The following is a 23022-nucleotide window of genomic DNA, read 5'->3' as shown; positions in this document are numbered from 1 at the left end:
ACCACACTCAAGGGTGCCCCTTGAGAACTGCTACACCGGTCAACCAACCCTGGCCACAACAAAGCTCACTTGCATGTGCAGGCTTCCCCTTCTTGGCCCTACAAAGAGCACACTAGGGCCAAATCAGGACACAGACACTCCCAAACCCTGCGTGTGTGTCCCCTCGCAGCTAAGGCACATTGCTGTATTGGTCTTCTCATCTGCAAAAAACACTCACATAAGGGCAACACACAAGGTGGAGCAGGACCAAGGAGGTACTCCTACCACTCTCTCACCTTCTTGGGCCCCTCACACCACCTCACTCTCTCAGGGACAAACCAAACACCAGGAAGGCTCATGACCACAAAGGAAGCAGGCATAGAGTACACACAGCTGCCAAAACATCAACTGGTTACCCAGCAGAGCACGGGCAGCAGTAGAACAAAGCTCATGGGAATGCTGGGAGAACATGGCTGCCCAGAGAATCGATCCATGGCAAGGGGCAACCTGTGGTCTGAAACCTTACGCTAAGCCCTGCTGAGGAAAACCTTTGTACAGTGACAACTGCAGGTGAGTGGCAGCAATGCCACAGAGGCAACGCAAGAGAAGAAAGCCAAGAAAATCTGCACGGCTGCGCCCAAACAGCACCTGAAATGACAGTGCCACAAACCCAATCCCACTCCCTTCACACACCACGGGTCTGTGGGTCCCGCTGAGTACATTCTCTCCAGCTGAAGGACAAGGTCCAACAGCTGCAAAAGTAAAAGCAAAAACCTGCTCGGAGCCCTGCTGAGTCAGGGAACACAAGACCTTCTGCCCAGGAGCCCTGCACCCTCCGCACTGCTGAAACAGCCAGCACAAGGCCTAGCTGTGGGCACCAGCCGTTTCTGGTTCACGTTCACGTACCTGGAGGAATTGGTGTAGTGGTGGTAGTTGTTGTAGAGGGGGTGTATGTTGGCGTGGGCGTGGATGGGGTTGTAGTAGTCGGGGTGGGTGTTGGTGTGCCAGTAAGAGTCGTTGTTGTGCCCGTGGTGCTGCGGCTGCTGGTGATGGTGGTGGTCTGTGATCCTGTGGAAGGGCTTCCAGTCCCGGTGCTGGTGGGCTCATGTGGAGGTGTTGCCGTTTTTATTGTGGTGCTGCGGGGAGTGGATCCTGAGGGTGTGGGGCCCGAAGTGGTGGCTTCGGTGCTTGGTCGTGTTTCAGTGACTCCAGAGGTGGTGACCGTCACATTGCTTGTTGGTACCGATGGCGTTGACTGTTGAATAGTGGTGCTTACGGTAGACACTGCACTTTCCGTTTCTGTTGTTCTGGTTGTTGGCAGTGGGGTAGGTGAAGGAGTAACTGTAGTACTCGTCTTTGTCGGTGTTTCCGATTCAGGTGTTGTACTCTCTTCAAGACAGGGAGAAAACACGGTATTTCATTTTTAATAAGGCAAATTGCATTTGTTATTAACTTCCTTTCATTTTTCTAATAAGCAAATGCAATTCAAGAAACCTAAGCATTGGGTACTTAGACGGGAATAAAGCAGAACCTGTCTTATTAATGGCTTTTGCGTAACAGAGGGGTTATCTAAAAGATCTCCTACATCTTGCATGGGAGACATTGATGTAAACGCTTTATCAGTGATCAATGTTGGATGGAACAGCTGTCTGCAGCGTTAAAACTTTATACTGCAGAGAAGAGTTCAGCCGTCCAAAACCCAGGGCAATTTGTTGAGTTGATCGGTGAACTCTTTGGTTAATTCTGTATTGCTGTCATGCTACGTTCTATGGATAGGCCACCGTTCCCTCTGCTACTTCATGTGGCACGTTCATACCAGCATTGATTATGCTCAGAGTCATTTGATTCTACCGAAACCGAGCAGTTGCTGGAGCAACCTGTGTTCCATACCTAAGTGCCAGGCTTTTAAGACTACTCAACCACAAGCTATTTTGCCACGCTAGGAACCCCACATTCACGATTCTGCTGTTTCCTTCTCACATGACTAAGTCAGGTTCCATTATGGGCCCTAAAGGCAGGCTCCTTTAAAAAAGGGTGTGATGAGCATTCGATAAACTGTTTGCGATACTCGGAGACCAGCCGCAGAGCCATCTGTTTGTGTTTTTACAGCATGACGTAAGAGACACATGGTCGATACAGAAGCAGTGCGCACATAATAAGAGCGCAGTCATAACGCTGGAGGATAGGAGGAAGTAAGATACGCTGCTGCTGCTGCTGCTGCTGCTGCTGCTGCTGCTGCCCACACAGTCCACAAGGAGAGTCCTTCAACTACAATTACTTCACATCTGGGTGAGGAGAGGTACGCTACCTCATGTTCAGAAGGAACCACAGGAACAGATGGTGTACTGTCACAGAGGCAGATTCACTGGGACATTAGGGAGTCTCACATTGCTGCCAAAATACCGGCTCGCTTCCTGAGCAGCACAGGGTAGGCTGGAGAGCAACGCTCATGGGAATGCTGGGAGAACCCGGCTGCCCAGAGCCTTGGTCCATAGCAAGGGGCAACGCGTAGTCTGAAACCTGATCCCAAGCCCTGCCAGGGGAAAACCTTCCACGCTTCCTACAGCTGGAAGTGCAGGTGAGTGGCAGCAATGCCACAGAGGCAACGCAAGAGAAGAAAGCCAAGAAAATCTGCACGGCTGCGCCCAAACAGCACCTGAAATGACAGTGCCACAAACCCAATCCCACTCCCTTCACACACCACGGGTCTGTGGGTCCCGCTGAGTACATTCTCTCCAGCTGAAGGACAAGGTCCAACAGCTGCAAAAGTAAAAGCAAAAACCTGCTCGGAGCCCTGCTGAGTCAGGGAACACAAGACCTTCTGCCCAGGAGCCCTGCACCCTCCGCACTGCTGAAACAGCCAGCACAAGGCCTAGCTGTGGGCACCAGCCGTTTCTGGTTCACGTTCACGTACCTGGAGGAATTGGTGTAGTGGTGGTAGTTGTTGTAGAGGGGGTGTATGTTGGCGTGGGCGTGGATGGGGTTGTAGTAGTCGGGGTGGGTGTTGGTGTGCCAGTAAGAGTCGTTGTTGTGCCCGTGGTGCTGCGGCTGCTGGTGATGGTGGTGGTCTGTGATCCTGTGGAAGGGCTTCCAGTCCCGGTGCTGGTGGGCTCATGTGGAGGTGTTGCCGTTTTTATTGTGGTGCTGCGGGGAGTGGATCCTGAGGGTGTGGGGCCCGAAGTGGTGGCTTCGGTGCTCGGTCGTGTTTCAGTGACTCCAGAGGTGGTGACCGTCACATTGCTTGTTGGTACCGATGGCGTTGACTGTTGAATAGTGGTGCTTACGGTAGACACTGCACTTTCCGTTTCTGTTGTTCTGGTTGTTGGCAGTGGGGTAGGTGAAGGAGTAACTGTAGTACTCGTCTTTGTCGGTGTTTCCGATTCAGGTGTTGTACTCTCTTCAAGACAGGGAGAAAACACGGTATTTCATTTTTAATAAGGCAAATTGCATTTGTTATTAACTTCCTTTCATTTTTCTAATAAGCAAATGCAATTCAAGAAACCTAAGCATTGGGTACTTAGACGGGAATAAAGCAGAACCTGTCTTATTAATGGCTTTTGCGTAACAGAGGGGTTATCTAAAAGATCTCCTACATCTTGCATGGGAGACATTGATGTAAACGCTTTATCAGTGATCAATGTTGGATGGAACAGCTGTCTGCAGCGTTAAAACTTTATACTGCAGAGAAGAGTTCAGCCGTCCAAAACCCAGGGCAATTTGTTGAGTTGATCGGTGAACTCTTTGGTTAATTCTGTATTGCTGTCATGCTACGTTCTATGGATAGGCCACCGTTCCCTCTGCTACTTCATGTGGCACGTTCATACCAGCATTGATTATGCTCAGAGTCATTTGATTCTACCGAAACCGAGCAGTTGCTGGAGCAACCTGTGTTCCATACCTAAGTGCCAGGCTTTTAAGACTACTCAACCACAAGCTATTTTGCCACGCTAGGAACCCCACATTCACGATTCTGCTGTTTCCTTCTCACATGACTAAGTCAGGTTCCATTATGGGCCCTAAAGGCAGGCTCCTTTAAAAAAGGGTGTGATGAGCATTCGATAAACTGTTTGCGATACTCGGAGGCCAGCCGCAGAGCCATCTGTTTGTGTTTTTACAGCATGACGTAAGAGACACATGGTCGATACAGAAGCAGTGCGCACATAATAAGAGCGCAGTCATAACGCTGGAGGATAGGAGGAAGTAAGATACACTGCTGCTGCTGCTGCTGCTGCTGCTGCTGCTGCTGCCGCCCACACAGTCCACAAGGAGAGTCCTTCAACTACAATTACTTCACATCTGGGTGAGGAGAGGTACACTACTTCATGTTCAGAAGGAACCACAGGAACAGATGGTGTACTGTCACAGAGGCAGTTTCACTGGGACATTAGGGGGTCTCACATTGCTGCCAAAATATCGGCATGCTTCCCGAGCAGCACAGGGTAGGCTGGAGAGCAACGCTCATGGGAATGCTGGGAGAACCCGGCTGCCCAGAGCCTTGGTCCATAGCAAGGGGCAACGCGTAGTCTGAAACCTGATCCCAAGCCCTGCCAGGGGAAAACCTTCCACGCTTCCTACAGCTGGAAGTGCGGGTGAGTGGCAGCAATGCCACAGAGGCAACGCAAGAGAAGAAAGCCAAGAAAATCTGCACGGCTGCGCCCAAACAGCACCTGAAATGACAGTGCCACAAACCCAATCCCACTCCCTTCACACACCACGGGTCTGTGGGTCCCGCTGAGTACATTCTCTCCAGCTGAAGGACAAGGTCCAACAGCTGCAAAAGTAAAAGCAAAAACCTGCTCGGAGCCCTGCTGAGTCAGGGAACACAAGACCTTCTGCCCAGGAGCCCTGCACCCTCCGCACTGCTGAAACAGCCAGCACAAGGCCTAGCTGTGGGCACCAGCCGTTTCTGGTTCACGTTCACGTACCTCCAGTTGTGGTGGTGGTAGTTGTTGTAGAGGGGGTGTATGTTGGCGTGGGCGTGGATGGGGTTGTAGTAGTCGGGGTGGGTGTTGGTGTGCCAGTAAGAGTCGTTGTTGTGCCCGGGGTGCTGCGGCTGCTGGTGATGGTGGTGGTCTGTGATCCTGTGGAAGGACTGCCAGTCCCGGTGCTGGTGGGCTCATGTGGAGGTGTTGTCGTTTTTATTGTGGTGCTGCGGGGAGTGGATCCTGAGGGTGTGGGGCCCGAAGTGGTGGCTTCGGTGCTCGGTCGTGTTTCAGTGACTCCAGAGGTGGTGACCGTCACATTGCTTGTTGGTACCGATGGCGTTGACTGTTGAATAGTGGTGCTTACGGTAGACACTGCACTTTCTGTTTCTGTTGTTCTGGTTGTTGGCAGTGGGGTAGGTGAAGGAGTAACTGTAGTACTCGTCTTTGTCGGTGTTTCCGATTCAGGTGTTGTACTCTCTTCAAGACAGGGAGAAAACACGGTATTTCATTTTTAATAAGGCAAATTGCATTTGTTATTAACTTCCTTTCATTTTTCTAATAAGCAAATGCAATTCAAGAAACCTAAGCATTGGGTACTTAGACGGGAATAAAGCAGAACCTGTCTTATTAATGGCTTTTGCGTAACAGAGGGGTTATCTAAAAGATCTCCTACATCTTGCATGGGAGACATTGATGTAAACGCTTTATCAGTGATCAATGTTGGATGGAACAGCTGTCTGCAGCGTTAAAACTTTATACTGCAGAGAAGAGTTCAGCCGTCCAAAACCCAGGGCAATTTGTTGAGTTGATCGGTGAACTCTTTGGTTAATTCTGTATTGCTGTCATGCTACGTTCTATGGATAGGCCACCGTTCCCTCTGCTACTTCATGTGGCACGTTCATACCAGCATTGATTATGCTCAGAGTCATTTGATTCTACCGAAACCGAGCAGTTGCTGGAGCAACCTGTGTTCCATACCTAAGTGCCAGGCTTTTAAGACTACTCAACCACAAGCTATTTTGCCACGCTAGGAACCCCACATTCACGATTCTGCTGTTTCCTTCTCACATGACTAAGTCAGGTTCCATTATGGGCCCTAAAGGCAGGCTCCTTTAAAAAAGGGTGTGATGAGCATTCGATAAACTGTTTGCGATACTCGGAGGCCAGCCGCAGAGCCATCTGTTTGTGTTTCTACAGCATGACGTAAGAGACACATGGTCGATACAGAAGCAGTGCGCACATAATAAGAGCGCAGTCATAACGCTGGAGGATAGGAGGAAGTAAGATACGCTGCTGCTGCTGCTGCTGCTGCTGCTGCCGCCGCCCACACAGTCCACAAGGAGAGTCCTTCAACTACAATTCACATCTGGGTGAGGAGAGGTACACTACTTCATGTTCAGAAGGAACCACAGGAACAGATGGTGTACTGTCACAGAGGCAGATTCACTGGGACATTAGGGGGTCTCACATTGCTGCCAAAATATCGGCTTGCTTCCCGAGCAGCACAGGGTAGGCTGGAGAGCAACGCTCATGGGAATGCTGGGAGAACCCGGCTGCCCAGAGCCTTGGTCCATAGCAAGGGGCAACGCGTAGTCTGAAACCTGATCCCAAGCCCTGCCAGGGGAAAACCTTCCACGCTTCCTACAGCTGGAAGTGCGGGTGAGTGGCAGCAATGCCACAGAGGCAATGCAAGAAAAGAAAGCCAAGAAAATCTGCACGGCTGCGCCCAAACAGCACCTGAAATGACAGTGCCACAAACCCAATCCCACTCCCTTCACACACCACGGGTCTGTGGGTCCCACTGAGTACATTCTCTCCAGCTGAAGGACAAGGTCCAACAGCTGCAAAAGTAAAAGAAAAACCTGCTCGGGGCCCTGCTGAGTCAGGGAACACAAGACCTTCTGCCCAGGAGCCCTGCACCCTCCGCACTGCTGAAACAGCCAGCACAAGGCCTAGCTGTGGGCACCAGCCGTTTCTGGTTCACGTTCACGTACCTGGAGGAATTGGTGTAGTGGTGGTAGTTGTTGTAGAGGGGGTGTATGTTGGCGTGGGCGTGGATGGGGTTGTAGTAGTCGGGGTGGGTGTTGGTGTGCCAGTAAGAGTCGTTGTTGTGCCCGTGGTGCTGCGGCTGGTGGTGATGGTGGGGGGCATCGTGGTGGTGGTGGTGCTGCTGCTGGGAGACTCCGATGGCGTTGGTGTGGAAGTGGTTGTTGATGTGGGCACTGTGCTCATTGTGGATGTAGGTGTGACGCGCGTGGTGGTAGATGGAGAACAGCTTTCTGGGCTGGGAGTGCAGCAGACACTGATCTGGTAATTGAGGCAGACCGGCATCGGTATTGGACCTCCTATGGTCTGATCTCTGTTGTTACAGATGAGCCCTTTGGAAACATTGCATTCCACCTTCTGCCCTAAATCTTCAATGGGAACGTCAGGGAATTTCTCTGCTCTGCATGAAATATTCTCAACTCCATTGCAGACCCAGGAGGGGTTGTTCGCGATAATATTCTCAAAGGTTTCGTAGTCACCACCGTTTCTGTCAGAAGCATCTGGGTAACTCACATCAATCCAGTCCGTCCATTCGCAGGGACATTCTGGGGGACAACAACAAGAGCAAGTCGGAAGCAGTCGGAATAGAGACAACAAGCTGGGGTACCACCACACTTGCGGGTGGTCCTCTGGGCATCCACCACACTCAAGGGTGCCCCTTGAGAACTGCTACACCGGTCAACCAACCCTGGCCACAACAAAGCTCACTTGCATGTGCAGGCTTCCCCTTCTTGGCCCTACAAAGAGCACACTAGGGCCAAATCAGGACACAGACACTCCCAAACCCTGCGTGTGTGTCCCCTCGCAGCTAAGGCACATTGCTGTATTGGTCTTCTCATCTGCAAAAAACACTCACATAAGGGCAACACACAAGGTGGAGCAGGACCAAGGAGGTACTCCTACCACTCTCTCACCTTCTTGGGCCCCTCACACCACCTCACTCTCTCAGGGACAAACCAAACACCAGGAAGGCTCATGACCACAAAGGAAGCAGGCATAGAGTACACACAGCTGCCAAAACATCAACTGGTTACCCAGCAGAGCACGGGCAGCAGTAGAACAAAGCTCATGGGAATGCTGGGAGAACATGGCTGCCCAGAGAATCGATCCATGGCAAGGGGCAACCTGTGGTCTGAAACCTTACGCTAAGCCCTGCTGAGGAAAACCTTTGTACAGTGACAACTGCAGGTGAGTGGCAGCAATGCCACAGAGGCAACGCAAGAGAAGAAAGCCAAGAAAATCTGCACGGCTGCGCCCAAACAGCACCTGAAATGACAGTGCCACAAACCCAATCCCACTCCCTTCACACACCACGGGTCTGTGGGTCCCGCTGAGTACATTCTCTCCAGCTGAAGGACAAGGTCCAACAGCTGCAAAAGTAAAAGCAAAAACCTGCTCGGAGCCCTGCTGAGTCAGGGAACACAAGACCTTCTGCCCAGGAGCCCTGCACCCTCCGCACTGCTGAAACAGCCAGCACAAGGCCTAGCTGTGGGCACCAGCCGTTTCTGGTTCACGTTCACGTACCTGGAGGAATTGGTGTAGTGGTGGTAGTTGTTGTAGAGGGGGTGTATGTTGGCGTGGGCGTGGATGGGGTTGTAGTAGTCGGGGTGGGTGTTGGTGTGCCAGTAAGAGTCGTTGTTGTGCCCGTGGTGCTGCGGCTGGTGGTGATGGTGGGGGGCATCGTGGTGGTGGTGGTGCTGCTGCTGGGAGACTCCGATGGCGTTGGTGTGGAAGTGGTTGTTGATGTGGGCACTGTGCTCATTGTGGATGTAGGTGTGGCGCGCGTGGTGGTAGATGGAGAACAGCTTTCTGGGCTGGGAGTGCAGCAGACACTGATCTGGTAATTGAGGCAGACCGGCATCGGTATTGGACCTCCTATGGTCTGATCTCTGTTGTTACAGATGAGCCCTTTGGAAACATTGCATTCCACCTTCTGCCCTAAATCTTCAATGGGAACGTCAGGGAATTTCTCTGCTCTGCATGAAATATTCTCAACTCCATTGCAGACCCAGGAGGGGTTGTTCGCGATAATATTCTCAAAGGTTTCGTAGTCACCACCGTTTCTGTCAGAAGCATCTGGGTAACTCACATCAATCCAGTCCGTCCATTCGCAGGGACATTCTGGGGGACAACAACAAGAGCAAGTCGGAAGCAGTCGGAATAGAGACAACAAGCTGGGGTACCACCACACTTGCGGGTGGTCCTCTGGGCATCCACCACACTCAAGGGTGCCCCTTGAGAACTGCTACACCGGTCAACCAACCCTGGCCACAACAAAGCTCACTTGCATGTGCAGGCTTCCCCTTCTTGGCCCTACAAAGAGCACACTAGGGCCAAATCAGGACACAGACACTCCCAAACCCTGCGTGTGTGTCCCCTCGCAGCTAAGGCACATTGCTGTATTGGTCTTCTCATCTGCAAAAAACACTCACATAAGGGCAACACACAAGGTGGAGCAGGACCAAGGAGGTACTCCTACCACTCTCTCACCTTCTTGGGCCCCTCACACCACCTCACTCTCTCAGGGACAAACCAAACACCAGGAAGGCTCATGACCACAAAGGAAGCAGGCATAGAGTACACACAGCTGCCAAAACATCAACTGGTTACCCAGCAGAGCACGGGCAGCAGTAGAACAAAGCTCATGGGAATGCTGGGAGAACATGGCTGCCCAGAGAATCGATCCATGGCAAGGGGCAACCTGTGGTCTGAAACCTTACGCTAAGCCCTGCTGAGGAAAACCTTTGTACAGTGACAACTGCAGGTGAGTGGCAGCAATGCCACAGAGGCAACGCAAGAGAAGAAAGCCAAGAAAATCTGCACGGCTGCGCCCAAACAGCACCTGAAATGACAGTGCCACAAACCCAATCCCACTCCCTTCACACACCACGGGTCTGTGGGTCCCGCTGAGTACATTCTCTCCAGCTGAAGGACAAGGTCCAACAGCTGCAAAAGTAAAAGCAAAAACCTGCTCGGAGCCCTGCTGAGTCAGGGAACACAAGACCTTCTGCCCAGGAGCCCTGCACCCTCCGCACTGCTGAAACAGCCAGCACAAGGCCTAGCTGTGGGCACCAGCCGTTTCTGGTTCACGTTCACGTACCTGGAGGAATTGGTGTAGTGGTGGTAGTTGTTGTAGAGGGGGTGTATGTTGGCGTGGGCGTGGATGGGGTTGTAGTAGTCGGGGTGGGTGTTGGTGTGCCAGTAAGAGTCGTTGTTGTGCCCGTGGTGCTGCGGCTGGTGGTGATGGTGGGGGGCATCGTGGTGGTGGTGGTGCTGCTGCTGGGAGACTCCGATGGCGTTGGTGTGGAAGTGGTTGTTGATGTGGGCACTGTGCTCATTGTGGACGAAGGTGAGACTTTTAGACACAGCAGGGACAGAGAAAACAGAAAGGTGTAAGACGCATGAGCCACAATATGTACTGTATGGAAGTTATATGTTATACAGCTTCCACTAACCTATTTTGGTACCTGACTCAATACAGTAAAGTTCTATTCCACTAGGCCTTCCTTTCTGGCCCCAGAAAGAAGATTAATTCCAAATAAGTGCACAGACAGAGTCATCTCAATACTTTCATAGCAAATAGACTAGGCATGTTGCTGTAATATTCTTCTCCCTAAATCAAAAATACCTACCTATGGGTATGACATTAGGAGGAGTTAGGTTCTGTGAGGCTTTCTATCTCTGCCTGAGAACACCTCACTATCTCATGAAGTGAGAACTGAAAGGGGAAGCTGTGGTCCAGGAAGGAAACATGCACAGGAATTTGTGCCTGATTGTCATTTGATTTCCCTGTGGTGCAATGTCAGCCTGATGAAGAAGTTCACAGACTACTTGTGTATCTCAGCAGAGACCATGGTTTACAGCAAGCGGCAACCTGCAGAGTGAAACTATTTTTGAAAATCTGCCATGGCTTGCTTCCTTCCTATATCCCAGATCTTCCTATATCCTAGTCCTAATGCTAGGCAAGTGTTAGAACTGACAGAGGAAAAGCAGGAGGAGAAAGAGAAGAAATTCTGCGCAGCTACACCCAAACAATGCCTAAAATGATGGTACTCTAGTTCAAGGCCCTCTCTAATCTCACACAATGGGTCCTTCTGGGAATCTTATCTCCGGCAGAAGGACAGAGCTCCCAAGCAGCATAAGTATTCCTGCCAGCTCAGTATCTGCTATGGAGATGACATGCCTTTAGTAGCTGACTCCTGTGGCACAGCAATAGGAGTCTCCTATTTCTCCTATAGCAAAGCAAGAACAGAGAGTACTGGGGTTTGCTAAATACCTGGAGAGGTTGAAGTTTCTGGGCTGGTGACTGATGATGGGGGTTGTCTTGTGATGGTTGGGGTGGGTATGGACATGGTGGTAATTGATGTTGTCTCTCTGGTTATAGTGGTGGTAGGTACCGTTGTGCTGGTGGTGGTTGAAGTTGCTGTTGGTGTTAGACTTGGTGTACTTGGAGTCCCACAAGGCACTTCATGCAACTCACAACAGTTTACTCTGATTTCATAATTATAGCAAAGTTCCCACATAGTTGCATCTTGCTCCTCATTTTTACAGATTAGTCCAAATGTAACATTACACTCTACTTTCTGGCCAAGTTCCTCTAAACTCATATGAGGATTATCTTTAGCCCTGCATTCAATTTTTTCAGGAGTTTCACATATTTTCTTTCCATGTTCTTTTATTGCCTCGTAGGTTTCATTGTCACCACCATCTTCTTCAGGATTACTAACATCAAACCACTCAGTCCAATTACAGATTAAATCAAAGCATGGAGCTGCAAGGAAAAAAGCAGAAATTCAGTGTCTGAGCTTACAGAGAACATTCTGAGAAAATTAATTTTGTATTCTATTCTCTTAAGGACTAGAGCAATGCATTGCAACTTGTCATTTTTCCAAGACAAAAATGTTCTAAAACTGGTTCTGTATTACCAGGTTTTTCAACAGAAAGCTTTGCATTAAAATAAAATCACCAAGCTGAAGCCTTTAAATGTCTTTCTGCTCTCTATACTTATCACATTACTGCAATTTTTAGAAGTTACTAATTTTTGTTTGAAATATATTTTTCTGCAGTGGTCATCTTTAATTTACTTTTCCTTTAAATGCTCCTTTGACATTTTTTAACAACTTAGTTTTCTATTTAAAACTTACTTGTAGTAACTGGAGGGCTTGTAGTGGTAACTGAAATAGAAAAAAAAGATTACTCCATCATCTGCAAGCTTTAGAAAAAAAAAAAAAGCAATAACAGTTTTAAGTATCCTAATTATGGTCAGGTTTTTTTTTGCTGAGACTACTGAGACAATTCCTACTATCCCATCAGGATACTGAGATGCTAACATGTTTTTCAGAATTAGGAAGGCACCCTGTACATTTATAGTTACAATTTCTTCCATGAGAAGTAAATGGACTCAAAGTGTTAAAAATCTTTCTTAGTGTAGTAACGTTAAACTATTCATAAGTATCGCTCTATCTGTGGCAACTATAAGCCCATATACTTGTACATTCTAACTTTAAAGTATTTTCCTTAAAGAAAATTTTCAGATGTACAACTCTGTTGAAGGTTTACCTGTGGTGGTAAGAGTACTTGTTGGAAAGGAGGTTGAAATGATTGTAGGTGAAGCGGATGTCGGACAAGGATAAATACTTCCAACAACTACAGAACCATTTTCTGCACAAATGTATATTATACATATGTCGCCATCCTTTATTTGTGCCACAGTGTCATTCACTTGATAACTTGTTCCATTGATGACACAAGGACACCCTACAAGAAAGAGCTTTACTGTGCAATTTTTCTATAACCAGGTAAGAGATAAAGGCAAAATACTTCTGGGCAAGTAAGCATTTATGAGTCATGCATGCTCCTTTCAGAGCTATACCTGAAGCTTGGATCTCATGCATTGCACTAATTTATCTCTACATTTAGAGAATAATTGAAACATATTTAATAAAGCCTTGTATAAAATGCTCGGAAGAACAGACTTACAAACCAGATTTAAAATGTTCTGAGAGAAATAACAACTGCAATTTGCTATCTGACACTTTTCTATAATACCACATGTTCTGAAAATGCAAACTCTTGTAGTGAAGTCCATAGATATGGGATATGGGGAAAAAGAATAATGGGACATGAGAAAAAGGTTGAACAAGAATTACTAACAGCATGGTTCAACAAAAGTGCCGTCTAATCTCTGGCCACAACTTTCACTCACACTGGAAAAATTATTCTAAATCAGTACTAAGTCTTTTGTAGAGACAGACATAGCAGTTCTATGGATTTTTTTAAATTTTTCTTTATAGAAAAACGCAAAAGTTATTTACCTGGGACTGGAGTGCACACTATGGATCCTGAGGGGCCACATAGACTAAAAACAAAATTTTCAAAAATTAAAATGTTGCAGATATTATATGACATCTGTTAGCAGAGCTAAGAGCACAGAAACACGGAAATTTGTCACTTGATCTTCATTCATATTACTGGATACTTTTCAGAGTGTAATATTTCCCAATATTGCCTATCATTATTTCATTCAAACTAAGTCATCACTTTCATTCTTAAAACTATAATGAACTGCTTTGTGTTCAAGTTGCAATAGTGCAAAAGTAACAATTGTTTTTCAGAGCAGTGAACTTTTGGCTAGATCAGGGCTTTTATCTCTGGTCATCATGTGAAGTCACAGATATCAGTGCTATCATTAGTAAGGCTCTAGGAATGAGCAGTCAGGACTCAAGTATCTCTTTCAGGGCTAGTACAGATCATTTCAGATTACAGTGATTTTGAAATCCCAGTTTTAAGTGAGAATGCAAGTCAGAGTGGTCCCTTTCTTCCCAAAGAGCCACAAGAATCAAAAGGTTGTTCTAGAGACACACCTGGGTTTCATGCCATTATATCATTGTATCTTCAAACAGTATATTTAATGAATTTGCTACTATACTTCTTATAATGACACTATCGGCCTGAAATCTGGATTATTATGGGTTCGGAAAATTATGAATGAAAAGTTTAGAATCTATATGTATTGTAAGTGCAGCATTTATTGAGTTTAAGTCTCATCCAGAATAAACAGATGTTCCTCTGATTTGTATAGATAAATGCTAGAATATACCAGCTCTTCAGCTGAAGTTGTATCTCTATTTGCTTGAGGCCTAGTAAAGTAAACGAGGGGCTTAGCATACATAAATCCTTTCCTGAATTACTGCAAATTTTTTTGCATTTTTTATATACCAGTTTTTACAGTTCTCTTCTGTGGGTATTTCTGTTCCAGGTGGAACATAAATTCCATCGATGTAACACCCACATTCATCTCCACGCACACATTTCTTTGTCTCTTCATTATATATTGGTTTGTCCTCAGGGCATCTCGGGTAGCAACCTGTTGATAACAAGTAGAACAGTATAAAAGATGAAGAAAAAGTATGAAGAGTTAACTCAACGATAGGTACTTCCTGAAGGTAAATGATTCTTAATCAAGCATAGTGAAAGAAACAGAAAATTTCCGATTCAAATTAATCCTTGCACAATTAGTCTTTCCAAAAGACTTAAATCATTCTTATTGAAAATGGTGGGGTGAGGAGTATTAAATAAGAGTTTAGTCATGAAAACTAGGGAAGTTGTTTTTTCCTAGTTTGAGATCTTGGAGAACCCCCTAATTTATATTAATTTCTATGGGCAGCTAGTAATTTTAAGAGAAAGAGAAATGATTTTGACATGTGATCACTATATCAACAACACTTTTGTGAAGAACATGGAAGTGGATTCATTAGCAAACAGGATTTTCACTACATTTATTGAAACATTACACCTTGTTTATGTGCCTTTAATAGGCCAAGTATCTCTACCCCAAATGGATAATTTATCTGCATTTTTCCATACCCTTGGCCAGTGACCCAAACCCCACCTGTAAGGGCTTAAGTGTCTATCAATTCTCATTGTATTTTTCATGCAAATACACTTTTAAAAAATTACTGTTTCCTGCTTACAAATAAACTCGTATAAAATCCAATTCTTAATTACTTAACGTCCTCTTTATACTGTACTGGAGTTCTAAATAGCCTATAAACTGAATGACCAAGTAGTTAACTGGTACTTAAAAGTCACTCCACACTGCCAGACTGTACTAAAGATGCCCTAACAAAAGTAAATGTGCTCTGTGCTTCCCCTGAAGATAAAAAACAAAAATAATTTAGAAAGATAATTAGATACATAATAATCTGCCTTCTGACACTTTCCAAATCTTTCTGTCAATGACAATCTATTTCAAAACATAGACTTAGTTTGTTTGAGGTTTCTTTACTATTTTGCTTAGTGTTTGTTTGTTTGGGTTTTTTGTGTTTTGTTACCAGCAGTTCAAGGATTAAAATAGCAGTCAAACTCTGGGCAGTTCTTTCCAATCCCTAAATTGGAGATAACTGCTTCCAGACCAGACCAAAATGACGGTGGCCAAAAATGTGGCTGTTTTCTTAAACTTTATCATGTGGTAAACCAGAAGATATTTTTAAAGTCATTCACATTCTCAGATCATTGCAGTCTCCATAACATGAAATTCATTTTCAGTTATCAAGCACAAGGACTTCCAACTACTAATATCATATTTCTACATACTTTGAGGGGTTCAATGGGATTTAAATGGCTTGTGGCTACTCTAAGTGGGATGGAATGCAGAATAATCTGGTTTAGCCTCACTTCTTGGTCTAAACCAAAAACTACAAATGAAAAACACTAAAAATGGAGGTAGCTCCCAGTAGCCCGCCAAAAACAACATTTTGTGGTCTCCGTTAAGAATCCAATATATGGCGGCACCAGTGTGTCTGATATCAAAGATATTTTTCATTGTAAATATAGGACAAAGCTGCACATTAACCTCATAAAGTCAAAATGGATCTGATTCATAATGAATGATAAGGTTAAAAAAACCCAACTATCAGTAACTTGCTTCTTTAACATGTAAAAAGTTTTCTTTCTCTTGAAATGCCCTTTGGATGGGATGCAAAATAGCAATGGTGTAATCATCTTGCATGTTTCAGGATATTATCCAAGCAGAGACTTAGTTTTATGGCTGGCATCAATGTAACCATCACCCACTGATGTTAATAAAGAAGAAATTACATTATAGGAAACATTTATGTAAGACTGGAAATGAATTCAACGTAACAGATCAGGAATATCTTGTCAAGCTGACTGACTATTCCATATTCATTAAATGATAGCTGGACAAAGTTATATGAAATAAAATAGAAAAAAATGGCAATACCTTCCAGATATGGCACTGAAAAGTTGGTGCTGATATTATTAATCATCCTGCAGGTCGTGACATTACTGCCACAAGGCTCATAGTGCCAGTCACACTCATTACGAGGGTTGTAGTAGTCACAAAATATTGCTGATGAGGAAAAAAAAAAAAGAAGCTCATTAAAAACATGGTTGCCAAAATGCAGTTCTGATCAGGACTTTAAAGGTACAAACTAAATGAATTTACATGCTAAGCCAGCAAAATTTCTCTTGAGGTATAGGACCTGGACTTTCTTCTACTATATTCTATTATGCTATGCTGTGCTACGCTACACTACACTACAGTATACTATACTATACATAAGGTACATCAAAATTTGGAATCAAAACTCTGGGGCCCAAGATATGTTATTAAACACTTAAGCTGCAGGGTGAAAATGTTTCATTCAAATCACGTAAAATAAATAAATAATTACTGTTGATTTTAATCTAAAACCAAGGGTAAATTTCTGACAGCATTTTCATACCTAGCTACTGGCAAACTCCTAAAAATCCTTGCCGTATATTCAAAATAGTTCTACTTTACTGCATCACATGGACTGAAAGTCACCTCCAGCAGGTCCAGACCAAGCATATGAGGTATTATGGACACAACTTAGAACAGAATTCAGCTTAGATAACTACGGACAGAGGAAGGAATTTTTATAAACGTATATATCTGAGCTGACTGAAATTTATAAGTTCTGTTTCACTGGCTTCTTACACTTGAAAACTACAAATAGCCTTAAATATGAATCAGAATAATTTTTTTAAATAAAAAAAATTACATTTCTGCCATTTAGAATCTCAAAATTTTGTTTTGAAAACAATTTTTTGAGAAATATTAATTTAAATAATGTTTTACATTATTTTATCATGTACTGGTACGAGCATGAGCACCACTAAGGGACACTGCTTAATATACTCAATACTGATTAGGTTCATCTACACAGGAGTACTTCTATATACTTTTGCTAAAATCAAATTCTGAATACTTTGAAAAAACAAGAGAGAAGCAAAAGCTAACAGCAGTTGCAGTTCATCAGTTATCAAGCAAAATGGAAGGAAGACTTGAAACCTAGCCTTAACACACAAAAAAAGAAAAAAGGGAAGTGAGAAGAGAAAGATAAGAAAAAGGAAAAAGAAAGAGAAGCTAGGCTGAATAAAGACAACTGAAATATACAAATTTACTAGTTCTATTTGTTCTCTGATATGGTGCAAAAATAAATTGCTTTGCATACTTTGCATGACCTTGCAGTGATAGTATTAATGATTTATTTGATAGGCTTTCTGACAGCAGCCAGAAAGATACAGTTGTGTTTAACTGTTACTCACGGCATATATCAGGAGTTCTCCAGAAAACACAGGCCTGAGCCTTGGTACACTCTTGAGCATATGCAGCAACTGCAGAACAGAAGCACTCACAATCTCCACCACTGTCACAAGAGCAGGCATCATGAACACAAGCTTCATAGAACGGAATTGGGTCCACCTGTTGGGGAAAGAAATGATGTCCCAGTCCATCTCCAAATTAGTTTTCAAACTAGTAAGTTTGAGATATCTCTTGAGATATGGGAATTGAGCTGGACAAGAGTGAGACTGTTTCTAAGAATTACCAAATGAAATCTTATCTCCCAGCAAGTTTTGCCAACCAGGTAGTAAGCAATATCAGAAAGGCTGCACTTCACAGCAAATATGAAGCAGAGAATTTTGTGCTTGCCGGTTTTTGGAGTTTATCCAGTGACACATTAGCAAAACATTTCCACTTTTTTTGCTTGGGACTGCAAGAGGAGAAACTTAGACTGGATTTTAGCTGGTGAAGGAATCAACATAAAACATATATTAAATTAATTAAATTAATAGTTCTTTTTGACTTTTCCACTGTCAGTTAAGAACAAACTGTTGTTAATATTACCATACTTCAGAAAAGAGACAAGAAATAGAGAGGAGTGCTTCCTGTGCACTGTGAGCTAGAAGCTGTGGGCCTGACAATTTGGAGGCACAGTACTAGCAGCTAAGCCCACCTAAACTGTGCAATGTCAGCAGTTTCCAAGAACATTCCTTCTGTAGGTTGAATATTACAAGGAGCGGTGGTCTCTTCAACGACCAACTTTCAAGTATAGTATGCATTTCTGTCAGAAGAGGGCGTCTGATGATCACAAGGCCTTTCAGAACTTACAGTGTTGACATCTCAACAAGAGATAGTGCAACTGCAGCACACACAGCTCTATTCATGCTAGATTTTTGAACTTAGCTTACACAGCAGTAGCAGACAAACTGTGGTGATGAATATGGGTTTGTACACCCGGGCTGGCACCACTACTGATACAGTCCCGTTGCCGCAGACACCCAAACTACTTTGAGTTAGGCTAGCTGAAATGTGCTGATACCTATAGCTGTGTTGAAGACCTAATTGAAGATCATTCTATTTAATGATCTCTTCATTCATTTCTGATGTTCTCTTTGTTTCTGCACAAACAGAAATGCACTGTGCTGTCCCATCACTTACTGCCCTCTACAAACCTTGGAGTGACAAATTTTAAAGACTTCACTCTGGATGATACTGCATTCTTTCTCTGCCCAGGACTTCCGATGTGGTTTCACATCACAGGGCTTAATCTCTTCTGTGACATCTGGGCACATGGAAGACTGTTTCCAGGAATTCCCAAACTTCAGGGCATTAGTCTCCTGCAGCCCACTCCTTGTTGTAAAGTCATTGTTAGACTTGTCATCAAAGTTGCCACACAGACCGCATACTTTGCCCTGGAAAAGAAAATTAACATATCCACAGCTTTTAAACATACCATGGAAGTGAGAAACAGACTCCACTAAAGTAAGAGCAAAACACTGACATTAAAAAGGACAAATGACTCTTTGTGTAACTTATGTATTTTCATCTTTACTTGCAAATCATTTGTACAGAAATTAAACCTTTATTTGTCTGTGTACTCAGCTGCCATGTCTTCCCTCCCTGAAGCCAATTATATCCAGTATATTTCCATGTCTCTGTGGTGGCTCTTCATCCAAGTTATAACACTAAAGAGTGGCTAAGCCTCGTTCAGCTAGGAAAAAATAATTTATTTCCCATTCTTCTCAATTTTTCATAATTTAGCTATTAATATAAGCCTGATGGAATTTCATTCTGCTTAAAAGTGTTTTTATTAAAAGTTTCTAACATAATGAGCACCATTTCTTAATCCATGGGAAAAAAAATGACAGGGACTCATTTTTCTCAAAAGAAAGAATTTACCAACTTACCCACAATAATGAAATTTTGGTAATGCTATTTAAGGTACATCAGCCCCCTCAAGCAACACTATGTCCCTGTTTATACAACCCCACACCACCTCATTCAGCCCAATGAATTCAGTACTCTATAATTCAGTATGCCAATTTTCAGAAATCAGAACCATCTCCATACATTGCATTGGGAGTTCTATTTTAAGTCAGGGTTGAGATTCCATGCAGGATCCCCTAAATTACTGTGAATGTTTGGCTCTTAATATTCTCAAACTCAGAATGCATTAGATGTCTAGCTTTATTGCAAACGTATGGTATGCATCCTCTGTAATGCATTACTGAACTGTAAGGAACTGCAGTAGCACCTCTGCAAGCTATGATAATAATGCAAGCTAATCATCAACATGCAGAGGATATAGGAATTAAATACAGACTGACTAAAAAAACATTTATGTTTCCTTATTTCATTTATCTATTCATACTACTACTTCAGAAAAAGACAGACAGGTCCTAACTTTGTAATCAGGGGTCAGCTTGATGAAAACAGTAGTCTTCTTATCCCAGATAAGCATCACACCATTGCTAGCCTCAATAACAAGGTAGAGGCCTACTGTCCTGTTCCAATATTGCACATCATCACCAATATCTCGCTGAATTTCTTTATAATCTTTGTTCTCCAGTTTCAGCTCAGTTTTCTGAAAGGCAGAAAGAGAAATATTGTAACACTAACTTTTATGATGACATAAAATATGAGACACTCATAATAATACAACTCATTCTGAAACCAATAGCTCAAAGTCTGGGATGACTTTCCTAGATGACAGAAAGTGGTGTAGCACCTTTGTTTGGGAGAGGTTTCAGTACCTGAGAATCGACAACTTTACAGATTAATTTGATAGGGCCTCTAACCTTTACTTGTTATAGCTGTTTTTAGGGATGTGGCTTTGAAGCATTACTTTATTTTAAGTACTTGAATACTGATGTATATGCATTGAGTATCATTACTCACGCCTAGAAAAATTTTAATAGCCTTTGAGCAGGTAACTCCTGTAGTTCCACAAGGGACATTCTCCGTGATGATACTGAACGAGCCACTGGAATTTGTGTCACCACAAAAATCCTATTGAAAAAGGAAAAACTGAGCATAAGAAAATTAGGTAGAATATTTAATTTTTAGTTCAATATCATAATAATTACAATAATTTAAATCTTCACAATGTATAAATCATTACCACTGCTTCATGTGTAAAATCTTATATACATATATTTTTACAGACACACAAAGGTATACACATACATCTCTACATACATATAAACAGTTAATACAGTCTCACATGTGGCAAACCCTGGGAAACAAGTGGGACAATAAAGCAAAATGAGGAATATATCTTTAAATATAAATAACTTTGTTTTGTAAACTTTTGATTTATTTCACAACTGATGAGCTGTTAACTCTCATTGTAAAATGGTCCTGTTACATAGAATTTATGACCACTCTATCAGAAAAAAAAACCATTCACACAGCTTGCCTGCGCTGAAAATATAACATTTATCCTGGAAGAATGTGTAAACACCACAGGAACAGTGATGGCAGGCTGCAAGGAATGACAAAACCAAAGAGGAAAGTAGACCTTCAAGGCAATCAGATGTCATTTCAGCCCTCCTGATGAGCATTACCTGAGTAGCCACATATTCACAACTCCCATCAAAATCATAGAATTTTCCATCAAAGGTGATATAATGGCCACTTCCATATATCATACAAGTCCCATAACACAGATCTTTAGTGCAGCTCCAATCTCCTTTTTGGCAGGTACTAGAAGAGAGCAGAAGAGCTGAATTCTCAGATCTCACCGAATGTGCGCGGTTTGGAAAACTGCAGAACAAACCAAGCAGCTACCTGATACAATGTGATAATGTGCACAATACCCATTTCGGTGTTACAGATGTCTTCAGTCTCAACTTTAATAGTTTAGCCTGTTTTTAAGCCTATAACATGATTTTTAACTCTGGCTAGCTACATTTTTTAGATCGGAAAGTGTTTATGTTTAAAAAATGAGTGCATTTTCACAACAAGAGATGCCTACTGAAAACAGAGGTATCTATTACCCCAATATTTTCAGCACAATCTGTATTTCCTCAGATAGCAAAAAGTATGCCTGAAAATAAAGACTTATATTTGCAACTATAGCCACTGTACCTAAGCCTAGACATGACTGTTGATTTACTGCATACAATATACTCTAGAAGACAGTACAAAATTATAAATTACCAGGTGTTGCAGTCCACTGTTATCTTCTCTCCAGGAGAATACTGCTGGTTGTTATGACTGCATGGGCAGTCCTTCTCCTCAACACAGCCCCCTTTCCCATCATCAAATAGACCTTCAGGACACACACAGCCTGAGACACACTCTGCCTGGAACTAAGGAATATAAGGAGATATTTTTACTTTATGAAAAAGCACTACATTTTTCTTCCACTTCTTCATAAATGCTCTGGTAAAAACTGCATTTATAACCAGGCAGCATAATACTGATTAGTTTTATAGGGTTGTCTTTCCAGGATTCTAATATTTTTCTTTTCTTTTTTGATTGTCTAAGAACCCAAACCATATTTCAGTTGGGAGGTACAACTCTACTGAAGACACAGTAAAAAGAAAAAGGAGAGGGAAAACATAAGGGGAATCATCATGAAATTGGCAACAGAGTAATGTCATTGTGGAGAAAAGAAAGGAAGATTAAACCAAAGAGAAATAAACTGTTATTAGAAATGCATTTTCTGGGTTGCACTGTCATCTAAAGAATACAGAATAAAGGTAACATGACATGGAGAAAAACTGAATACATACATGATCAGTTGCACGAGTATGACAGCTAAGTTGTACAGGTGTTTGTGAAGTCCAATGTGGGGATGCGTTGCAGTCAAAGTACGTCTTGTTAGAAGAACATTCTGTTGCAACTGAAAGGTATATTGATGGTTTAGGTGAATCAAGAAAAAGCAAAAGAAATGTATGTGAAAGTTGGTAGCCACTGAGAAATCTCAGGGTATGCCTATACTCACAAAAAAAAGAGGCTCAGTGAAGACAGAACAAAGTGAAAATGTGTAACTGTTTCACATATAGAGAAAAAACAAACAAACAAACAAACAAAAAAACAGGTGGAGAATTCAAATTCAAAGTGTACCTTTGTGTCTATAGGTGGTGTTTTGGCTTTGGTTTTATTTTACTTTATAGAATGTCACTTACTTTTCGTTCTTATTGTCACCGAAGTACACTGGACTTTTGCATTTCGGCAAACACTAGAAAAGAATTGAAGTAAATAGAAATAAAAAAAAAAAAGTAAGCTCAGTGTCTTCAATTTAAACCTAAGGATTTGTTTATATAAATTTGAGAGTATTTATCAGAGATGGTCTTGCATAATTTCTACTGATATTTCAAGGCCAATTCTATTGATGCGAACTCATGAATTTTCACTTGGAGAAAAAGCGTAGCAAGATTTTAGGCATAATGACAGAAAGGCTATGTTTTAAGGAAAGACAACTATTCTATTAATCCTTAATACTATGCTTTT

General features: G+C 43.3%; 1 protein-coding gene across 1 annotated transcript in view; it reads right to left on the bottom strand.

Annotated features, from left to right (window-relative positions):
* MUC2 (mucin 2, oligomeric mucus/gel-forming) overlaps window positions 1-23022 on the bottom strand; it is a 62254-nt gene that overhangs the window by 22553 nt on the left and 16679 nt on the right. Inside the window, 20 exon segments of the mRNA XM_074148738.1 lie at window positions 886-1368; window positions 2894-3376; window positions 4905-5381; window positions 6899-7511; window positions 7513-7579; window positions 8663-9071; window positions 11227-11721; window positions 12095-12124; window positions 12510-12707; window positions 13265-13308; window positions 14169-14316; window positions 16195-16323; window positions 17547-17703; window positions 18735-18974; window positions 19967-20146; window positions 20461-20571; window positions 21129-21267; window positions 21724-21875; window positions 22302-22411; window positions 22698-22750. Of these exon segments, the coding sequence (XP_074004839.1) occupies window positions 886-1368; window positions 2894-3376; window positions 4905-5381; window positions 6899-7511; window positions 7513-7579; window positions 8663-9071; window positions 11227-11721; window positions 12095-12124; window positions 12510-12707; window positions 13265-13308; window positions 14169-14316; window positions 16195-16323; window positions 17547-17703; window positions 18735-18974; window positions 19967-20146; window positions 20461-20571; window positions 21129-21267; window positions 21724-21875; window positions 22302-22411; window positions 22698-22750 (4718 nt within the window).

Source organism: Numenius arquata, chromosome 6, assembly GCF_964106895.1.
Source record: "Numenius arquata chromosome 6, bNumArq3.hap1.1, whole genome shotgun sequence".
Classification (NCBI taxonomy): Eukaryota; Metazoa; Chordata; class Aves; order Charadriiformes; family Scolopacidae; genus Numenius; species Numenius arquata.
Note: the sequence above shows the minus strand (reverse complement) of the source record. Positions and strands in the feature narration are given on the sequence as shown.